The 17,165-nt window shown below is 37.1% G+C and overlaps 1 protein-coding gene across 3 annotated transcripts in view; it reads left to right on the forward strand.

Annotated features, from left to right (window-relative positions):
* Positions 1 to 17,165, forward strand: part of DNAI7 (dynein axonemal intermediate chain 7) — a 74,502-nt gene that overhangs the window by 56,054 nt on the left and 1,283 nt on the right. For all 3 annotated transcript variants that reach the window (XM_027129420.1, XM_027129422.1, XM_027129421.1), the window contains 6 exons: positions 4,762 to 4,837; positions 7,404 to 7,564; positions 10,060 to 10,216; positions 13,013 to 13,227; positions 14,623 to 14,790; positions 16,754 to 16,867. In XM_027129420.1, the coding sequence (XP_026985221.1) occupies positions 4,762 to 4,837; positions 7,404 to 7,564; positions 10,060 to 10,216; positions 13,013 to 13,227; positions 14,623 to 14,790; positions 16,754 to 16,867 (891 nt within the window). The remainder of the gene's footprint in view (positions 1 to 4,761; positions 4,838 to 7,403; positions 7,565 to 10,059; positions 10,217 to 13,012; positions 13,228 to 14,622; positions 14,791 to 16,753; positions 16,868 to 17,165) is intronic.

Below are 17,165 nucleotides of genomic sequence, written 5' to 3' on the forward strand. Positions count from 1 at the left end.
AGGGAGGGCTTGTATGATGAATTATTATTTAAGCTGAAACCCAAATGACCAGAAGGAATCAGCTATGTAATTATTAGGGTAGAAATATTCTGATTTGAGGGTAAAATTACTGCAAAGGTCATAAGACAGGAGTGAAGCCCAGGAAGAAGGCCAGTGGACTGACGTACAGTGGGCAAAGAGGAGAGTGACATGTGATGACGTCAGAGAGAAAAGCAGAAGCGAGGTGAAGCAGGGCTTTGTCGGCCAGAAGAAGAAGTTAAGATTTTATTGTAAATGCAGTAGGAAGGCAGTAGAGGGCTCTAAGTATGAGAATGGCATGATTTATCACCTTGAAAGGTTATTCTGGCCATTACATAGATAAAAAAATTGTGAGAGGCCAGAGTAGTAGCATGGTATTGAGTTCAGTAGTACTAGAAAGGCATGAGAAGTCATGGTGGCTTGGACAAAGGTGGTAGTAAGAGACATGGAAAGCTGGATATGTTTGGGAGGCAAAATAAACAAATCCGGCTGAGTTTTGATTTGGGGAATTAAGAAGATGGTAGCGCAATTTACTGAGATGGACAAGTATGGGCTGAATTGGTTGAGAGTGACAGAAACCAGAGGATTTTGGTGGGGACATGGTAAGTGTGGAACACACAAATGGAAATGTCAAGTAGGCAAACGTGAATCTGGAGTTCTGAGGAAAATCAGATCCAGCCACCGTGTGTGTGTAGACTGTGTCTTTCCAGGGCTGAGCAGCACAGTGTGTGTGGTCTGAAGATCATCACTAGCATGGATTTGGGAACCACCGGCCTATAGATGGTATTAAAGCCACAGGAATGAATGAGGCTTCGGCCCACTCGGGGTAATCATTCGTATCTTTTGTACAAAATGAAGCATACGATGCTGAATTTTCAAAGGTCATCTTCAATTCCTTATCAAGAGCCAATTCCAACACTTTATTCTGAAGCTGTAGTTAAATTATCTTTTGATGATGAAAACATTGGATTTCAGATCAATGAACTTCCTTTGTGGAGATATTCTCTTGACGGACAGTAAAATTCAAGACATTCTATCAAATGTGTACAGTATTCAGTACTGACATTTTGCAGATGTCCAATATCAAGATCACCTATTTCATTGATAATTTTTTAAATTTATTTATTTATGGCTGTGTTGGGTCTTCGTTTCTGTGCGAGGGCTTTCTCTAGTTGTGGCCAGCGGGGGCCACTCTTCATCGCGGTGCATGGGCCTCTCACTATCACGGCCTCTCTTGTTGCGGAGCACAGGCTCCAGACGCGCAGGCTCAGTAATGGTGGCTCACGGGCCTAGTTGCTCCGCGGCATGTGGGATCGTCCCAGACCAGGGCGCGAACCCGTGTCCCCTGCATTGGCAGGCAGACTCCCAACCACTGCGCCACCAGGGAAGCCCCATTGATAATTATTGATATCAAGTCTCCCATGTTCTCTTCTAATATTTTCATGATTTTTGTGGCTTTTGATTGGTTTAGTTATGCCTTCACATTTAAATCTTTTATCCATCTGGAATTTATTTTAGTGTAAAATGGGGAGAATCTAAATTTATTTTATTTCAAATCTTAGCCAGCTGTCTCAAAACACTTACCATATAAACCTAGGCTTTTTCTATTGATCTGAAATGCCATATGCTAAATTCCCAAGTGGATCCTGAGATCTGTTTCTGGAATTTCTAGTCTGTTTCCATGATCTTATTCATGACCCAGGTTATGTTTTTATATCAAATTCAAATTACACATATATTAAAAGAATTTCCACACTACAATAACTGCACATTAATCAAGTTACGATGAAAAATTGCTTGTGTTCTGTGAAGTTCTTCCCTGTTATAAGCCAATTCCTATACCTGTTGAACCAAGGTGTCATTGAAAAGTTATACTTTAACTACCTTCTCTGCTTCATACTCTGTCAACATTTCCAGGCAAACAGTTTTAAGAAATGTTATTTTTTAGATAGATTTATTATAAATCTATAAATTTAGTGCAATTCAAATAAAAATTCCAGTTGGTAACTGTTGAGACTTGAAAAAACACTATTAAAATTTAGCTAGAAGAAAATAAATACATGGAAAAATTTCTAAAACAATTATGATGAAAGAGGACTTTTCATTAGCAGATATAAACATGATATCAGTATGAAGAAAGAAGTATTTTTTTTCGGTTACATTGCCAACAAACACAAGGAGTTTTAGAATGTATAAAACTATGAAGGCTTATAGTATCAATAAATGTGGTTTGAAGTTTAATTATTGTGCAGGAGTATGTTCTAGCTGCAATGACAGGAAAACATTCTAGAATAGTTATTAAGATTAAGGAACTTGCATCAGAATGTAAATTGACCCATTGCTTCCTTCCTCCAGAAGTCTAACTTCAAGAAGAGTCAATTGAACTAAAAAGTAACATAGAATTATAAAACTTATGAATTATATAAAGGCAATGTGTTGACTTAAATACAAGGTTATTCTCTTATGTGATAATACGGACACTGATAAATTCTTGTTGTTGCATACTGAAGTACTGTGGTTATTAAGGGGAACGTTCTGTTGAGAAAGTCTAAATTCTTGGACTCCCTGCAAGGTAGAAAACCAGTTTGATCTACATGCTGAAGAATTCTCAACTCTTTGAAGATGTGAATTGGAAAGGCTGACTCACTTGTTGGTTTGATATCTTTGATATTATTGTTGGAGAAAATCCTTCCTGTAAGAAAGAAATGCAACTGGCTTTTTAATGGTAGATAATATCAAAGGCTGCCTAGATGTTCCATGGGCACCTCAAATGGAACATATCCACAATCAAATTCACTACATTTTTTCCCCAAACCTATTCTTCCTTTTCTTTTCTTGGTAATTGTTACCACCATCCATCTTATTACCTAAGCCAAGCATCTGTAAATCAGTCTTTGCCTGTCCGTTGCCTTACTTCTATATCCGGTTGCCATCCAAGTTATGTTGATTTACTTCCTTATCATCTCTCACACATGCTCCTTCTAATGGTCCTGATTGCTTCTATCTTGAGTTAGGCCCTGATCCTCTTACCTTGGACTTCCTACTCTTTACAAAGCAATACATTCATCAGGTGGGCACCAGAATACTCTTTCCAAATGCAGATTTCTTCATGTTACTTTCCTAGTAAAAATCTTTTTTGGGCCCTCTTTTACCCACAGAGGAAGTTCTGGTCTTTAGAGTGGCATCCAAAGCTCTCCCCAGGCTGGCCTGCCTCTCTCCAGCTTCAAATCTTTACACCCTCCCAGCCTGTCTCATTCCAACCATGCCTGACTACTCAGGGGTGCTTGTAACCCTGTTTTGCTTCATACCTTTCTGCCTTCACTCATTAAAATTCCCTCCCACCATTTTGGGGAAGACCTAATTATCTTTCAAGATTTAGTTCAAACTTTACCACCTTTGGGTAGCGTTTCCTTTTTTCACCACCCACAGACTATTTTTCCCACAGAATTAACTCTTCTTCCTTTCTGTTCTATTGTGGACCCCTTACTACAATACAGCACCCACGAATGGTATTATGCCTATTCGTTTGCCTGCTTTCCTAATAAGACTGGCAGCTCCTTAAGTCAGGGACCTTGTCTTTTCTTTCCTTTTGCTTCCAGCATCTATGGATGCCTGTACAATTTAGGCACTCAATAAAAATTCTTTGAATGAATGAGTTAATAAGTGAGAAGTGTCAGAGGCCTGATGGAAAGAGCTGGCAGAGAATGCATAGTGTTAAAACTGGTCAAGAGGAAGATACAGGGCAATATCGTGATGAGAGTAGGGAAAAGATAATTTACTAAGGGGGACTTGGCTTTGTATGGTGGATGAGGGTGAGAGGCATGGTGGGATGAACTGGCATTAAGCTTCTGACTAGAATTCCGATATAAGGTTCTTTTATTGCTGTAGAAAAGTACAGGTGGTATTTGAGATCAAATGGAGTTTGCTGGATGTGATCCAGTTTGCAAATATTAGCACACACATACCAAATTTTCATAATACTGCATTTATCTAGTACTTTACAGCGTACAAAATTCTTTACTTTTATTATTTTGTTTGACCCTTAGACCAGTCATCTCCCTAAGCTTCAGTTCCCTTCTTTGTAAAATGAAAATAATAGCTATCTCTTAGGATTGTTTACAAGAGGTATAATATGTCTGGCACACAGTTACATACCAAATGGGTCGTTAGATCAGGCATTTGAGGTCCATAATGGTTAAATGACTTGCTCAAGGTCACAAAGGTAAGTTAGTGGCAGATTTAAATATAAATTCCTATGTCCTCTTTTTGTAGTATTCTTTTTACTACACCAGGATGTAATGATATCTTCTACATTACTTGGTCCATAGCATCTTTAATTCCCCTCAGAGGCTCACCCAAAAGCAGGCTTTGGAATTAGTCTATCAGAGAGTTTATTGCCAAAATCAAGCAAAATCTAAAACTTGGCTAAAACCAAAATGCAAATACAAAATTTTTATAGCTTGCATTGCTTCCTAGTCTCTCTATTTTACACTTAGGGGTTTTCAGCAAAGAATCTGAGCAGGCTAGCTCCTGCCCTTGTGAGGTTCTGTGGAGATGGGCTCTCATTTAAATTAATTTTTTAAATATTGTTTTTGAATCCAGTTTTAGGCCAGAGCAAGTGTCCATCTGAGGCCCTGGAATTAAGGTAGCAGAAATCTAGTGGGAACTGGAACAGGAAGAGAGTGAATCTGGGCTGCAGCAGACACTGACGATCACACGCATCTGTCCTTGTGTTCTCTGTAGAGTTCTGTCCAGGAAGAATCTGAAGCCACAAAATATGAACTGGAGATGAAATTATTAAGTGAAACAGTTTCAGCAGGTATTCCTCTAAATTACATTTTTAGAATTTAATTTTATTGGGATTTTTCTGCTTACAAAAGAAATGCAGGGACATTGTTAAAAAAAAAAAAACTAGGATGTTGCAGAAGTATAAAGTGAAAATTCTTCCTCATCCCTCTTCTGATATAACCAATGTTAACAACTTTTAAAAATTTGTGCAATCTCTCTCTCTGTCTCTGTTTCTCTCTCTTTTGGTTTTAAATAAAACCATGGGATCATATCATACAGATGTTTTTGTTGAAAATTACTTTTTTTCACCTAACAGTATTTGTCATTGTACATACATACATAGAACACAATATATATTCTGCTTAAATGAATAATATTCAACAAGATTCTAAGTCAGAGCACATTGGTAACCTTACTTTTTAAAGTATCTGTATAATGTCATCCAATAATGGGACATTATTTAAATCCTTATTAGTAGACAATAAGGTTATTTCTAATTTTTTTTATTATTGCAAGCAGTGTTGCATTGAACATTCTCAAGCACACGTACATGATCAGAAATTTTTCAACACTTCTGTATTCAGTCTTATCCTGGCAAGTAGAAACTGGATATAGTTTTAATATGTCAAAATGATAGTGATGTCTAATTTGAAAATCTTTTGGTTTGAGATTTATATACGTGTTTTCCACTAACTTTATCATTATGCTTCTTTCCCAGTAACTTCTAAGGAATATACTTTTTATATATTTCTTAGCATATTTTTTTATAACAGGCTTCTTGTCTACTTCACTTTTTCCAATACACTTTTGTGTCAGCGGTCAACTAGGTTTATATCTTTATAATTTTTCTGTAATCCTTATGAGATAATTTTCCTGTTAGAAATATGATAATATATTCCATTCATGAAACTGTGTCAATAATACCAAGGTTTCTACATGGTGATCCCCAAATAATATATATCATAAATAGTCTAAATTGGGACACAGTATTCTTTCTGACTTTCTTTTCAGGTAAATGGACTATTAACTAGAAACATTTGAAAATTACTTAAGGTATACATTTTATTGAATGTATACAAGGAAAAGGGGGCAATTGCTTAACTGGAATTTTCTCTGGATATTTCCACTTATTTTCAGTGCCATCTCAGTGTGCTTCCTTTAATGGGAGAGGAAAATTGTAATGATAAATAATAAGACTAACAGTTCCTGAATTTTTACTATGGGCTTGGCACCAGTTCTAAACTCCTTTCTTGTATTAAATCACAGCTCCCCCAAACTGTAGAAGATAGATACTACTATTATATGCATTTGTTGAGGAAGGAACTGAGACTAGAGATGTTAATTAGCATATCTTGTATAAGGTCACACAGCTAGTCAAGGATGGAACCTGTAAGGGTCTGATTTCCTCTTCTTATCTATTACACTCTATTGAAAGAATTTTGGTGAAAGGTGGGAATGATGGTATGTGACATCAGATATCCCCTGATTGTGCACTGAGATTTATGAGATCATAGAATTTCCCTGTAAAATGTCTGAACACAAAGATTATTCAGTCCAGTTTCTTCACTTTCAAACCTCCATCCCTGTTTTTCTATAAGCTGGGCCTATTTTTATTGAAAAAAAAATTAGCTTTCATTTCATATATGGGCCAAAATTTATTTTTTTAACATTTTACTTCTTTCAGATTTTTAGCTCCATAATGTCCAATTTAAAAAAATTAATTTGTCAGTTATTAAATTTTGTGTTAAACCACTTTTGATCTTTTATAATGAAGGTTAGCAGGATATGCCACCCCAAAATCTGTCACTTTGGCATAAGAATTATTTTGAGCTGAAAACAATTAAAAAGATGCAAGAAAAGGTCCTTACCCTCCTCCTATTTGCCTAAAAGCAGGGCATAAACTTTCAAAAGTGTTTTTCCTCCCCTCTCTACTAGGAGGGACAAAGGTTAAAGGTTAATTGCCAGAGACAAGTTTAGACCCTATCAGCCTGGAGAGGGTGCCAGAGGAATTTACATAACAGGCTTTATCTCTGCCCTTGGAAGCCTAAAACTGCTTTCCTTTGTCCTGTTATTTCTCCACAAATTTATTATTCTTTGTAGAAGATGCTATATAAGCCAGAGTTCTAAACCACCTCTTTGAGTTACTAATTTTTCTCAGGGTATCTCCCATGTATACATGAGGTGTACATGTTAATAAACTCCTGCTCATTTTTCTCTTGTTAATCTGTCTTTTATTACAGGAGTCTCGGCCAAGAACTCAGAAGGGTAGCGGGAAAATTATTTTTCCTCCCATACAATAAACCATATTTTTAAAGTTTTTATGTTAATAGTAACACATCCTTATTGTATACAAATTCCTAAAACGTTAGTATATAAAATATAAATGGGGCCCTCCCCTGCACCCTAACATTACGCATGCCTATTCCCACTTTCAAGCTTAGCTTTGTGAATAGTTTTGAATCAACCACATTTTGAAAATGTTTAGCAGCTAAATAAAAACTTCATTTACCAGTATTAGAACATTTTCATTTTCCCGCTAAGAAAATACAGAAATGTTATGATCTGTTTAGAAACTGAACTAATCTGATGAATTTCAGCGCAGTTGTTGCTGTTAGAGAATGCCTCTGAAAAGCCATATTTCTTTGAAGAAAATGAGGTTGATTTATGCCAATTCACAGCTCTGGGTGGAGTGCACCACTTGGATATTTTGGAGCTTCCTCCACAGTGTAAACCGAGGAAGGGCTGGATGATTGTGGAAGTAGGTTAATTCTTGAATCAAAATTTATGAATAAAATAATTTCTCATGCTTTTACTTCATCTCAAACGATCTAAACATCTAATGAATTTAACCCTATTAAGCAAGCACAAAGGAAACGATGTAATTTTAAACTGTCTCGAATGTATACATTTGAATCAGATACTAAAGGAAAGGAATCTGAAATAATATGGATTTTAAAACTAGAATTCATACATGTTAACTTAATTGTAAACCTATAGCACTATGATTATATTGTGCCAATTTGGCCTTAATAATGACAGTCTATTTCAGAGGCTGGCAAGCGTTTTCTGTAAAGGACCAGATGGTAAATATTTTCAGCTTTGTGGGCCATACCAGCTCTGTCACAACTCCTCAACTCTGCCACTGTAACATTAAAACAGTCACATGTAAAGGAACGGGCATCGCTGTGTCCCAGTTAAACTTTATTTACAAAAACTGGTGGTGGGCTGGATTTCGCGGGGACCACAGTTGGTGGACTCTGGTCTAAATCAGTGGTTCCCAGCATGTGGTCCCTTGACCAGAAGCAGCAGAATCACTTGGCATCATCTGGGAATTTGCTAGAAATGCAAATTCATGGGCCCCACCTCAGTCCTACTGAATCAAAAACTCTGGAGGTGAGACTCAGCAGTCTGTGTTTTAGCAAAATACATCCCAAACTTTGAGAACCACTGGTCCGGATCTTTGATATACAAAGTGTGGTCTGTGAACCCGAAGCATCAGCATCACCTGGGAACTTGTTAGAAATGCATAATTTGGTGTTTCACCTCAGATCTACTTCATCTGCATTTTAACAGGACCCTAAGGTGATTCATATGCACATTAAAGTTTGAGAAGCACTGATCCAGGCAATGCCAATGCTGCTGAGGTACAGATAGCCCACAGGAGTAGTAAGGATACTGATAGTAGCAGTTGTTCATCATTTTTCAAGGAGTTTCTCACTTCTGTTTCAATAAGCAGTAACACTTGCACTAGCACTGGCTTAGTTTAACTTTTGGTGGCCTACATCCCAGATACACCCAGTTATGTTGTCATGGCCCCTTCCTCCTTCTTTTCTTTCTCTCCTGCCCTTCTTTTCTTTCTCCCTGCTCCCTCCCAACCCCCTCCCATCCCCATCTCTCTGCTCTAACACATCATGTCCGTAGCTGGTCAGGCACTTCTCACCCACAATCCTATCCATTAAGGATCTTCATGCATTCTTGAATTAGGGACGTATTTCTCAATTTTTATTTTTTTTCCATTATCACCCCTCTAAGGAGTCTTTGTAGACATTTTTTTCCCAACTGCCCCCCAGCCCAAAATATTAATACCACAGATATACTGTGTATCTGCTTATATGCTATATGTGTATCTGTATTTTATACCTAAAAGAGTACAATTGTTTCATGACCCCCCTAAGCTAATTTTTACCCTCTTAGGGATGATATTGCTGTTCCTTTCCCCTTCTCCCCACAAATGAGAATGCAGTTATTAGGGTGAACGTGGGGAGATAATCTGGTCTGTAGCCACTTTGAAGAATCTACTTGAATCAACTTTCCCTACCTCAGGGATAATTGAAGGACAGGGAGGAGGCCAAGAAAGACACCCTTTGGTGGAGGTAGGCCTTCAAAACTCTTTATCCATAGGAAGTTCCCACCCTGAACTGGGAATTTCAAGGATTCATCCAAAGAATTGTTGTTCTTGAATTTTGGCAGGATATCCTGATACCACCACTCCAGGCTCCCAGTTTGAGCCCAAAATATCCTCCTTCACACCTGTTTTTCTCTCCTGCAACAAAGAGGCCTTCCTCCTTTTTTCCAAGTCCCTTTTTAATAATCTAGCACGTGCCCTAGAAATTTTCCCCATCCAATTTTTCCCTCTATTTTGTAACTTTTTTTTTTTTTTTTTTGCGGTACGTGGGCCCCCCACTGCTGTGGCCTCTCCCGTTGGCCTCTCCCGGAGCACAGGCTCCGGACGCGCAGGCTCAGCGGCCATGGCTCACGGGCCCAGCCACTCCGCGGCATGTGGGATCTTCCCGGACCGGGGCACGAACCCGTGTCCCCTGCATCGGCAGGCGGAGTCTCAACCACTGCGCCACCAGGGAAGCCCTGTAGATCTATTTTTGACTTCGGGCGCTTCTTGAAGTCATTTTGTAATCTTTGGCACATTAATTGATTTCTGTAAGTGCCAGTTATCCTCTCTGTTAAATATATGCCTTGTACAGTTACTTGGAGGGATAAAATGAATAGTTAAGTCCCAGCCAGCATAGAACCTGGCCCATAGGAGGGTTCTGAATTACATTCAAATGTCGTGATTTTTTTTTCCTCAAATCATTATCTTGAATTTTATTGTGACATTTTGTTAGTCAATCTATAGTTAAATGTGACCAAACTGCAGTGCTTATTTAAAATAACTGTATAGCTTATTCAGCAATATTTACATCTTTAACTGTTACCAGTCAGCTTCTAACTTGGTATTATTTTGGTCATTTTTAAAAGATACTCAAAGAAGGATTACAGAAATATACATATCCTCCAGAAACGGCAGAAGACTTTGAAACAGAAAACACTTTCCCACCCATAGAGGTCATGCTTGAGGTTCATGAGAACGTGATCTTTTTTGAGAATCCTATGGTTGCAAGGTGGGATGCTGAAGGTACGGCAATGTCTTAACCAGCTTTGATAATTATGTAATGAAAAGAGATACAATAATATAAATTCTTATATCAAATTAGGAAATGCAGCGTGTAAACTGAGTTTCTAATCTTACATATTTCTCTGCCAATTCTAGGGTCTTTGTTTTGTTTGCTCTTGACGGAAAAGAATAGGGATTGGAGTTTTTTATAACTATTAGTTGCTGAAGTGTTTATATCTGCCATATTCTCTGAGAAATGTCTTTATGTTTATACAATTACGTTTTAAAAAAGAAGGAAATGAACAAAAATATCAAGATAGCATAGCAAATCAAAAACAAACAAATGAAAAGCCTACTCTCTCTTGAAATGGCCAAATAATTCACACTGGAGTGGTTAAAATTTGATTATTTTAATGCTGATGATTTATAAGTTGCAAAGCTTATCACAGCCAGGTACTGAGGATGTGGAGTGGGCAAATGGGAAACCTGAGAAAGAGGAAAACTAGCCACTGTATACCTCTTTATAACTTCTAACGAATCATGGGAAGTTATTGCTTATTCAAAATGTTAAATAAATATCAATGAAATCAGAAGTACTAACAAATACAAGCTAATAATTCACCAGTCATTAGCAGATACCTTATTTGGGGTTGACAGGCTAAACTTTGAAAGGCCTCGGTCTTGTGAATTAATGTATGCACATTCTGGGGCTCTTAGATGAAAGCCGAATAGCTTTGCTTTTAGTGTAGGTGAATTATTCTACATCCATCTATTTACTTGTGAAAGGGTTTACATACTAGATCATAGGTTTAGAACAGATAAGATCACTAAAGCACAGAGCTATTAACTTTATTTAGTTAATGGGGGCAGAGAATTTAGAGAATATTTTGTACTTTAAACTTTTTCATGGTTGCTACACTACTCCATATTTTTGCTTGTATAGACATAGCCACAAGACATTATTTATTCTAGAAATAATTTATATATTAAAAACAGTATATTTTTATCAGTACATTAAACCATAAAGTATATCAAAATGAACATTAGGTAATTTTTTCCTTTTATGTTGCTTTTAGAGGTTTCACTTTTCCTTTCCTTTAATGGTAATGTTCCTAAATATTTATCACATTAAAATTTATTCATACTCAATTAGTATTAGACAAGGTAAATTATCCCACATGATTCAGGGAAATACAATATGTAAAAATTGACTCTAACTACAGTAATTATACAACAGTAATCTACAACTCCAGTAATTTTTAAACCATGGGGAAACTTTTTTGCCAGGGAATACTAGAAAGTTGAAGAATTTATTTATAGGCAATACTTAATTTTTACATTTAAAAATTAAAATAATTTTGTTAATGTAAAAACCAAAAGAGGAATTATAAAGAACTTAGTTTTCCAATATAATCGTATTTATTATATTGAATTTGAGACTCAAAAATAGTCAGTGAAACCCTCCATGTGAGAAGAGGAGAAAGCCAAGTGGGAATGAAGAGGGTGTTCTAGAAAGATAATGATTCATTCATTTGTTCCATAAATATGCTAAACAATAAGAAAGATAGAGATAAATGAGACATAGTTCCTTCTTCCAGGAGTTTTCAAAGTCGTAGGAGAGGCAGAGAGGGAAAATAATCATAATACAATGTAGTAAGGTGCTATATAATAGAAGAGCTAAGGAGCAGAACAGTGGCTGGGTCCCATCTGGAGAGTTACGGAAGGCTTCTCCTAGGGTGGAATATTGAACAGGTCCTTAAGAGACTAAGAGAACTTTCACATGTAAGTCTCATGTGGACATATGTCTTCATTCCTCTTGGGTATATCCCTAGGAGTGGAATTGCTGGGTTGAATGGTAAATTGATGCTTACCTATTTAAGAAACTTGCCAAATTGTTTTTCAAAGTAGCTGTACCAGCAAGATACGAGGTTTCCCATTTCTCCACATCCTTGCCAACATTTGTTATTATCTGTTTTTTTGATTATAGCCACTCTAGTGGGTGTGAAATGGTAGTTTGTGGTTTTAATTTGTATTTCCCCAATGACCGGTAATGTTGAGCATCTTTTTTAATGTATTTACTATACTTTTGTATATCTTCTTTGATGAAATGTTTATGCAAATCTTTTGCCCATTTTTAAGTTGGGTTGTGTTTTATCATTGAGTTGTAAGAGACACAGAATACCACCTATTATATGATTGTATTTAATGAAAAGTCCAGAAAAGGCAAATCTTTAGAGACAGGAAGTATATTAGTAGTTGCTTGGGGCTGGTGATGGGGATGGGAATTAACTATAAACGGACATAAGAGATCTTATTTGGAGGATAATAATGTTCTAAAACTGAATAAAACTGGATGGTGATGATGGTCGTACAGCTCGCTAAATTTACTAAAAATAATCGCATACTCAAGACAGGTGAATTTTAAAGTTGTTTAAAAAGAAAGATGAAGAGAGTTTCTCTAAGAGATAAAGGAAGAGTCCTCTAGGAAGAAAGAACGGCATGTGCAGAGGCTCAGAGGTATATGATGTTGTTGCAGAAGAAGAAAAGGTGTGGCTGGAAAGAGGTCTGAGAAGTGGCAAAGGAGGAAACCGGAAATCAGAATCAGAGCTTCATTCTAAAGGTCTCACAGCTGTGCTGAAGAGTTTGGACTTGATCCTGTAGACAGGAAGAAACTCCCAGCAAAGCTGGCTTTTTGTGGAGATTCTATTCTAAATGTGAAAAATCAATTTATACATATTGCAGTTATGGGAGTGGTTTCATTCTTATTTTTGCAGAGGAAAAAATGGAACTAATGTCACATTCTTCCTAATTATAAAGGTAAACACTGGAAAACTGATGGCATCAGCAATGTATCTTACAAATCGGAAGACAGACTTATAACATTCAGCCTGGACACTTTTGGCCCTGTTACCTTGATTCAAGATGCTCATGTTAATATGCCATACCAGTCATGGGAGCTAAGACCACTTGATGTGAATAAAGTACTTCTGACTGTGACTACAGTATTTACTGAGATTCAAATACAAATTAAGGTAAACTGCTGTTATAGCAAGTCATGTCAAAGAGCTAAATCTGTTTGATGACTGTAAGTGTGTCAAAGCAATCAATCACTGCTGATTTACATATTGAAATGTGTCTTTCATAAATCTATTTACAATATACCTTGAACTGTAATTTCTAAATGAAATATAAATTAAATAGATAGGAAATAGCATGTAATAAGTAAAGTACAAATTTGTACCCTAAAGTTACTAGGAATAGAACAATTGGTGAAGATATAAGCCTGGTTGCAGTATGACTTTCAGAGTTTTTGATCCACTCTAAAGAGGCTTCCTGATCTTATCACCTAGCCATTTGAAATCCCTTTTGAGTGCCTCCATTGCTCGTCACTCAGAAATTACACAAAAAGTAGATTTAGTGGTTGCCTGAGGCTGAGGGTGGGAATGAGGATTAACTGTAAATGGACATAAGGGATTTTATTGGAGGAATGAAAATGCTGTAAAACTGATTTATGGTGATAGTTGCACCACTCAGTAAAGTTACCCCAAAAAATCACTGGACTGTGCACTTGGGTGAATTTTATGATATGTAAGATACACCTCATGAAAGTTGTTTTAAAAAGAGAGAGAGAGAGAAAAAAAGAGATAACATGAAATTCCTTATGACTGTGGCAGGAAGGCTAGAATATCATCAAATTTGGCTTTTAAAGTCAGATGAGAGATGTGAACTCTGTACACCTTCAAATTGCCACTTCGCAGACATTTTTTAAAATAAATAAATTTATTTATTTATTTACTGTGGCCATGCTGGGTCTTCATTGAGGCAGTTTCAGTAGTTTGGTGCACAGGCTCTCTAGTTGCAGCACGTGGGCTCTAGAGCATGAGGGCTCAGTAGTTGCAGCATGTGGGATCTTAGTTCCCTGACCAGGGATTGAACCCGGGACCCCTGCATTGGGAGCATGAAGTCTTAACCACTGGACCACCAGGGAAGTCCCGCCACTTTGCAAACTTTAAAACTGGATAATAATTTTGCATTATTATGTTAAAATTTTATTATATATGTATAAAAAATTATGATCCTTAAAAGTTGCAACATGATTGCTGTCAAATAGCTATTATATATCAATATGAACACATGTAGTATTCATAGATCATAATTTATAAAGTAGGAGACCTGAGAGATCCTTCAGTTCAGTCCCTGGATTGCTCAGATGAGCCCAAGAAGAGTTGATAAACTGCTTAAGGTAACGTGGAGACTTTGCAGTGGAGCTTTTGGGTCAGGCCTAAAACATATCTGTCCTGCATTCTTTTTAATATAGGATTTTGTTTTAATAGTGTAAAGAACCTAAAACAGCTGGACCTAAAATGATAATGAGGTAATAGTTTCTTTAACTTGTATAAAAGCTTCTTTTTTCTTATTGAAACTAGGAAAACCTCTGCATGTTAGCATCCATCAAACTAAATAACCAAAAGCATTCCTCTATTTTGGAAGAAAAGTGGATGACTCCTGTTTCTTTCATTATTGCTTTGAAAGAAGCTGGACTGAATATCTTCCCTACTGGACACTCTCACTTTTATGTTGTTATAAACTATAAGGTAAGAATGAATCTTTCCAAATTTGATGTGCTGGACATTTAGAATGTTAGCAAGTATTAAATTTTATATAAATCTTAAGGTACACCAATGGTTTTCTATATTCACTTATATAAGATTATAGTTAGAAAGGAAGGAATAAATAGCATGACCAGAAATCCAGGGTTCTCTCAAATTTAATAATCTATTGTATGATCTTCATAATGACACATGGAGCGTAACCACAGCTGGTCAGTTTAGTGCAAAGGTAGAGTCTGAGCAACTTCGCATTTCCTATGCTTTCTTTCTCCTTCCAGACTGGATACATGTAAGATTTCTTAAAAGAGTAAATGACTCAGCAGTTTCCCAAATATGATAAGTCAGGCAAAATTAGACATACAAGGACCACCAAACCCACTTCCTTCTATTTCTCGACAGAGCCTCCCTGTCTACGTACAGCTTCATATGACGCATAAGTTTAGTTAAATGAGATCCTTCCATGTTAAACTGCGAGCTCCTTGAGGGGGGCGGCTGTTTCTTAATCAGCTTTGATTCTTCTAGCACCAAGCCTATTCCTAGAATACAGTAGATGTTTAGCAAATATTTATGATGCATGAATGAAGACGGGGTGGCTTCTAATCATGAAAGGTGTTTTGGGCAGAAGAGTTCTATACTCAAGAACAAGTTTATAATATACCAGAAAATGGCAATATAGGTAGACACAACATTTGAAAATAATCCTGTCAATAAGAGTGCATACATATATGCGTAGGGAAAAAAAACCAACCTTAGTTTTAGTAACTCAAATTGCCAGTTACTCTACAAATGCTGAATGTCATATACTAGTCATCTTTTCAGAATATTATACTCAAGACTTTTTTTTTCCTGAACACCTATATTCTAGACATTGTTTTAGATGCTTAGGAAACAGTGAATAAAACACAGGTCCCTGCCCTTGTGGAGCTTACATTCTAGTTGAGGGAGGCAAAAATAAACAACAAACATAATAAACAAAATTATCTTATATGTCAAAAGGTGCTAAGTGGTATGGAAAAGTAAAGTTACAATACCAAATAGGGTGTAGGGGGAGAGGGGTTCAATAAGGAGACAAGATTTGAGCAATGCTTCAAGGTGGGGAATTTAGCCAAGTTGATATCTCTGGAAGGATATCAGCTTCCAGGTGGAGAGAAGACCTGGGGAAAGAGCCCAGAGGGTGTGGCCTGATGTGTTTGAGGATGGGAGGGACAGCAAGGAGGCCGGGGTGCCGAGAGAGCAAAGGGAGAAGAACAGGGGATAAGGTCAGAGAGATAATGGGGTGTATGGGGGATGTCAGACCACAGAGGCCCTTGTGGAGCATTGTTAGGACTTTGGATTCTACTCTGAAAAGGGAAGCCATTGCCCCGTTTTGAGAAAGAAGTCATGTAATCTTCCATTTTATTTTATTTTTTTAATATTTGAATTTTAATTTATTTTTTAATAGTTTTTTAAAATTTTTATTGGATTATAGTTGATTTACAATGTTGTGTTTCTGCTGTACAGCAAAGTGAGTCAGTTATACATATATACATATATTCACTCTGTTTTAGATTCTTTTTCCATATAGGCCATTACAGAGTATTGAGTAGAGTTCCCTGTGCTGTACAGTAGGTCCTTATTAGTTATCTATTTTATATATAGTAGTATGTATATGTCAATCCCAATCTCCCAGTTTATCCCCCCCCCCACTTTTCCTCCCTTGTTAACCATAATTTTGTTTTCTACATCTGTGATTCTATTTCTGTTTGGTAAGTAAGTTCATTTGTACCATTTTTTTAGATTCCACTTATAAGTGATATCATATGATATTTGTCTTCTCTGTCTGATTAACTTCAGCTGACTTACATTTAAATGGATCTGTGTTGAGACCAGACCAGACTGTAGGGGGCCAAGGATGGAAGGGAGACTAGAGAGGCTCTACGATCAACTCTATTTGTTTGTATATTGACAGCTTCCTTTGGTAGAAGTGAAAGCTTATCGACAAATGGCCCTGTTAAGTTCTGCTTTTGCGTTTGGTTGGAGCAAGTGGAATACAGTATGCAATTCTGACAAAGTTGTATTTCAGGTATAGTATGCAAAAACCCCATTAAACTATTTTGTGCTCCAAAAGAAGATACTCAAAAGCTAAATGAATGTAGACCATGGTTTCTCCTTTTAAAAAGGTGAAAAAGATTAACATTCAAAATGGAGTTTTACAACTTCATTTTCTTTAATTTTGTCAAAAATATAAAACCAGGGCTTCCCTGGTGGCGCAGTGGTTGAGAGTCCGCCTGCCGATGCAGGGGACGCAGGTTCGTGCCCCGGTCCGGGAAGATCCCACATGCCGCGGAGCGGCTGGGCCCGTGAGCCATGGCCGCTGAGCC

Source organism: Aethalodelphis obliquidens, unplaced genomic scaffold (genome assembly GCF_003676395.1).
Source record: "Aethalodelphis obliquidens isolate GAN/ISIS:26980383/991018 unplaced genomic scaffold, ASM367639v1 scaffold36, whole genome shotgun sequence".
Classification (NCBI taxonomy): domain Eukaryota; kingdom Metazoa; phylum Chordata; class Mammalia; order Artiodactyla; family Delphinidae; genus Aethalodelphis; species Aethalodelphis obliquidens.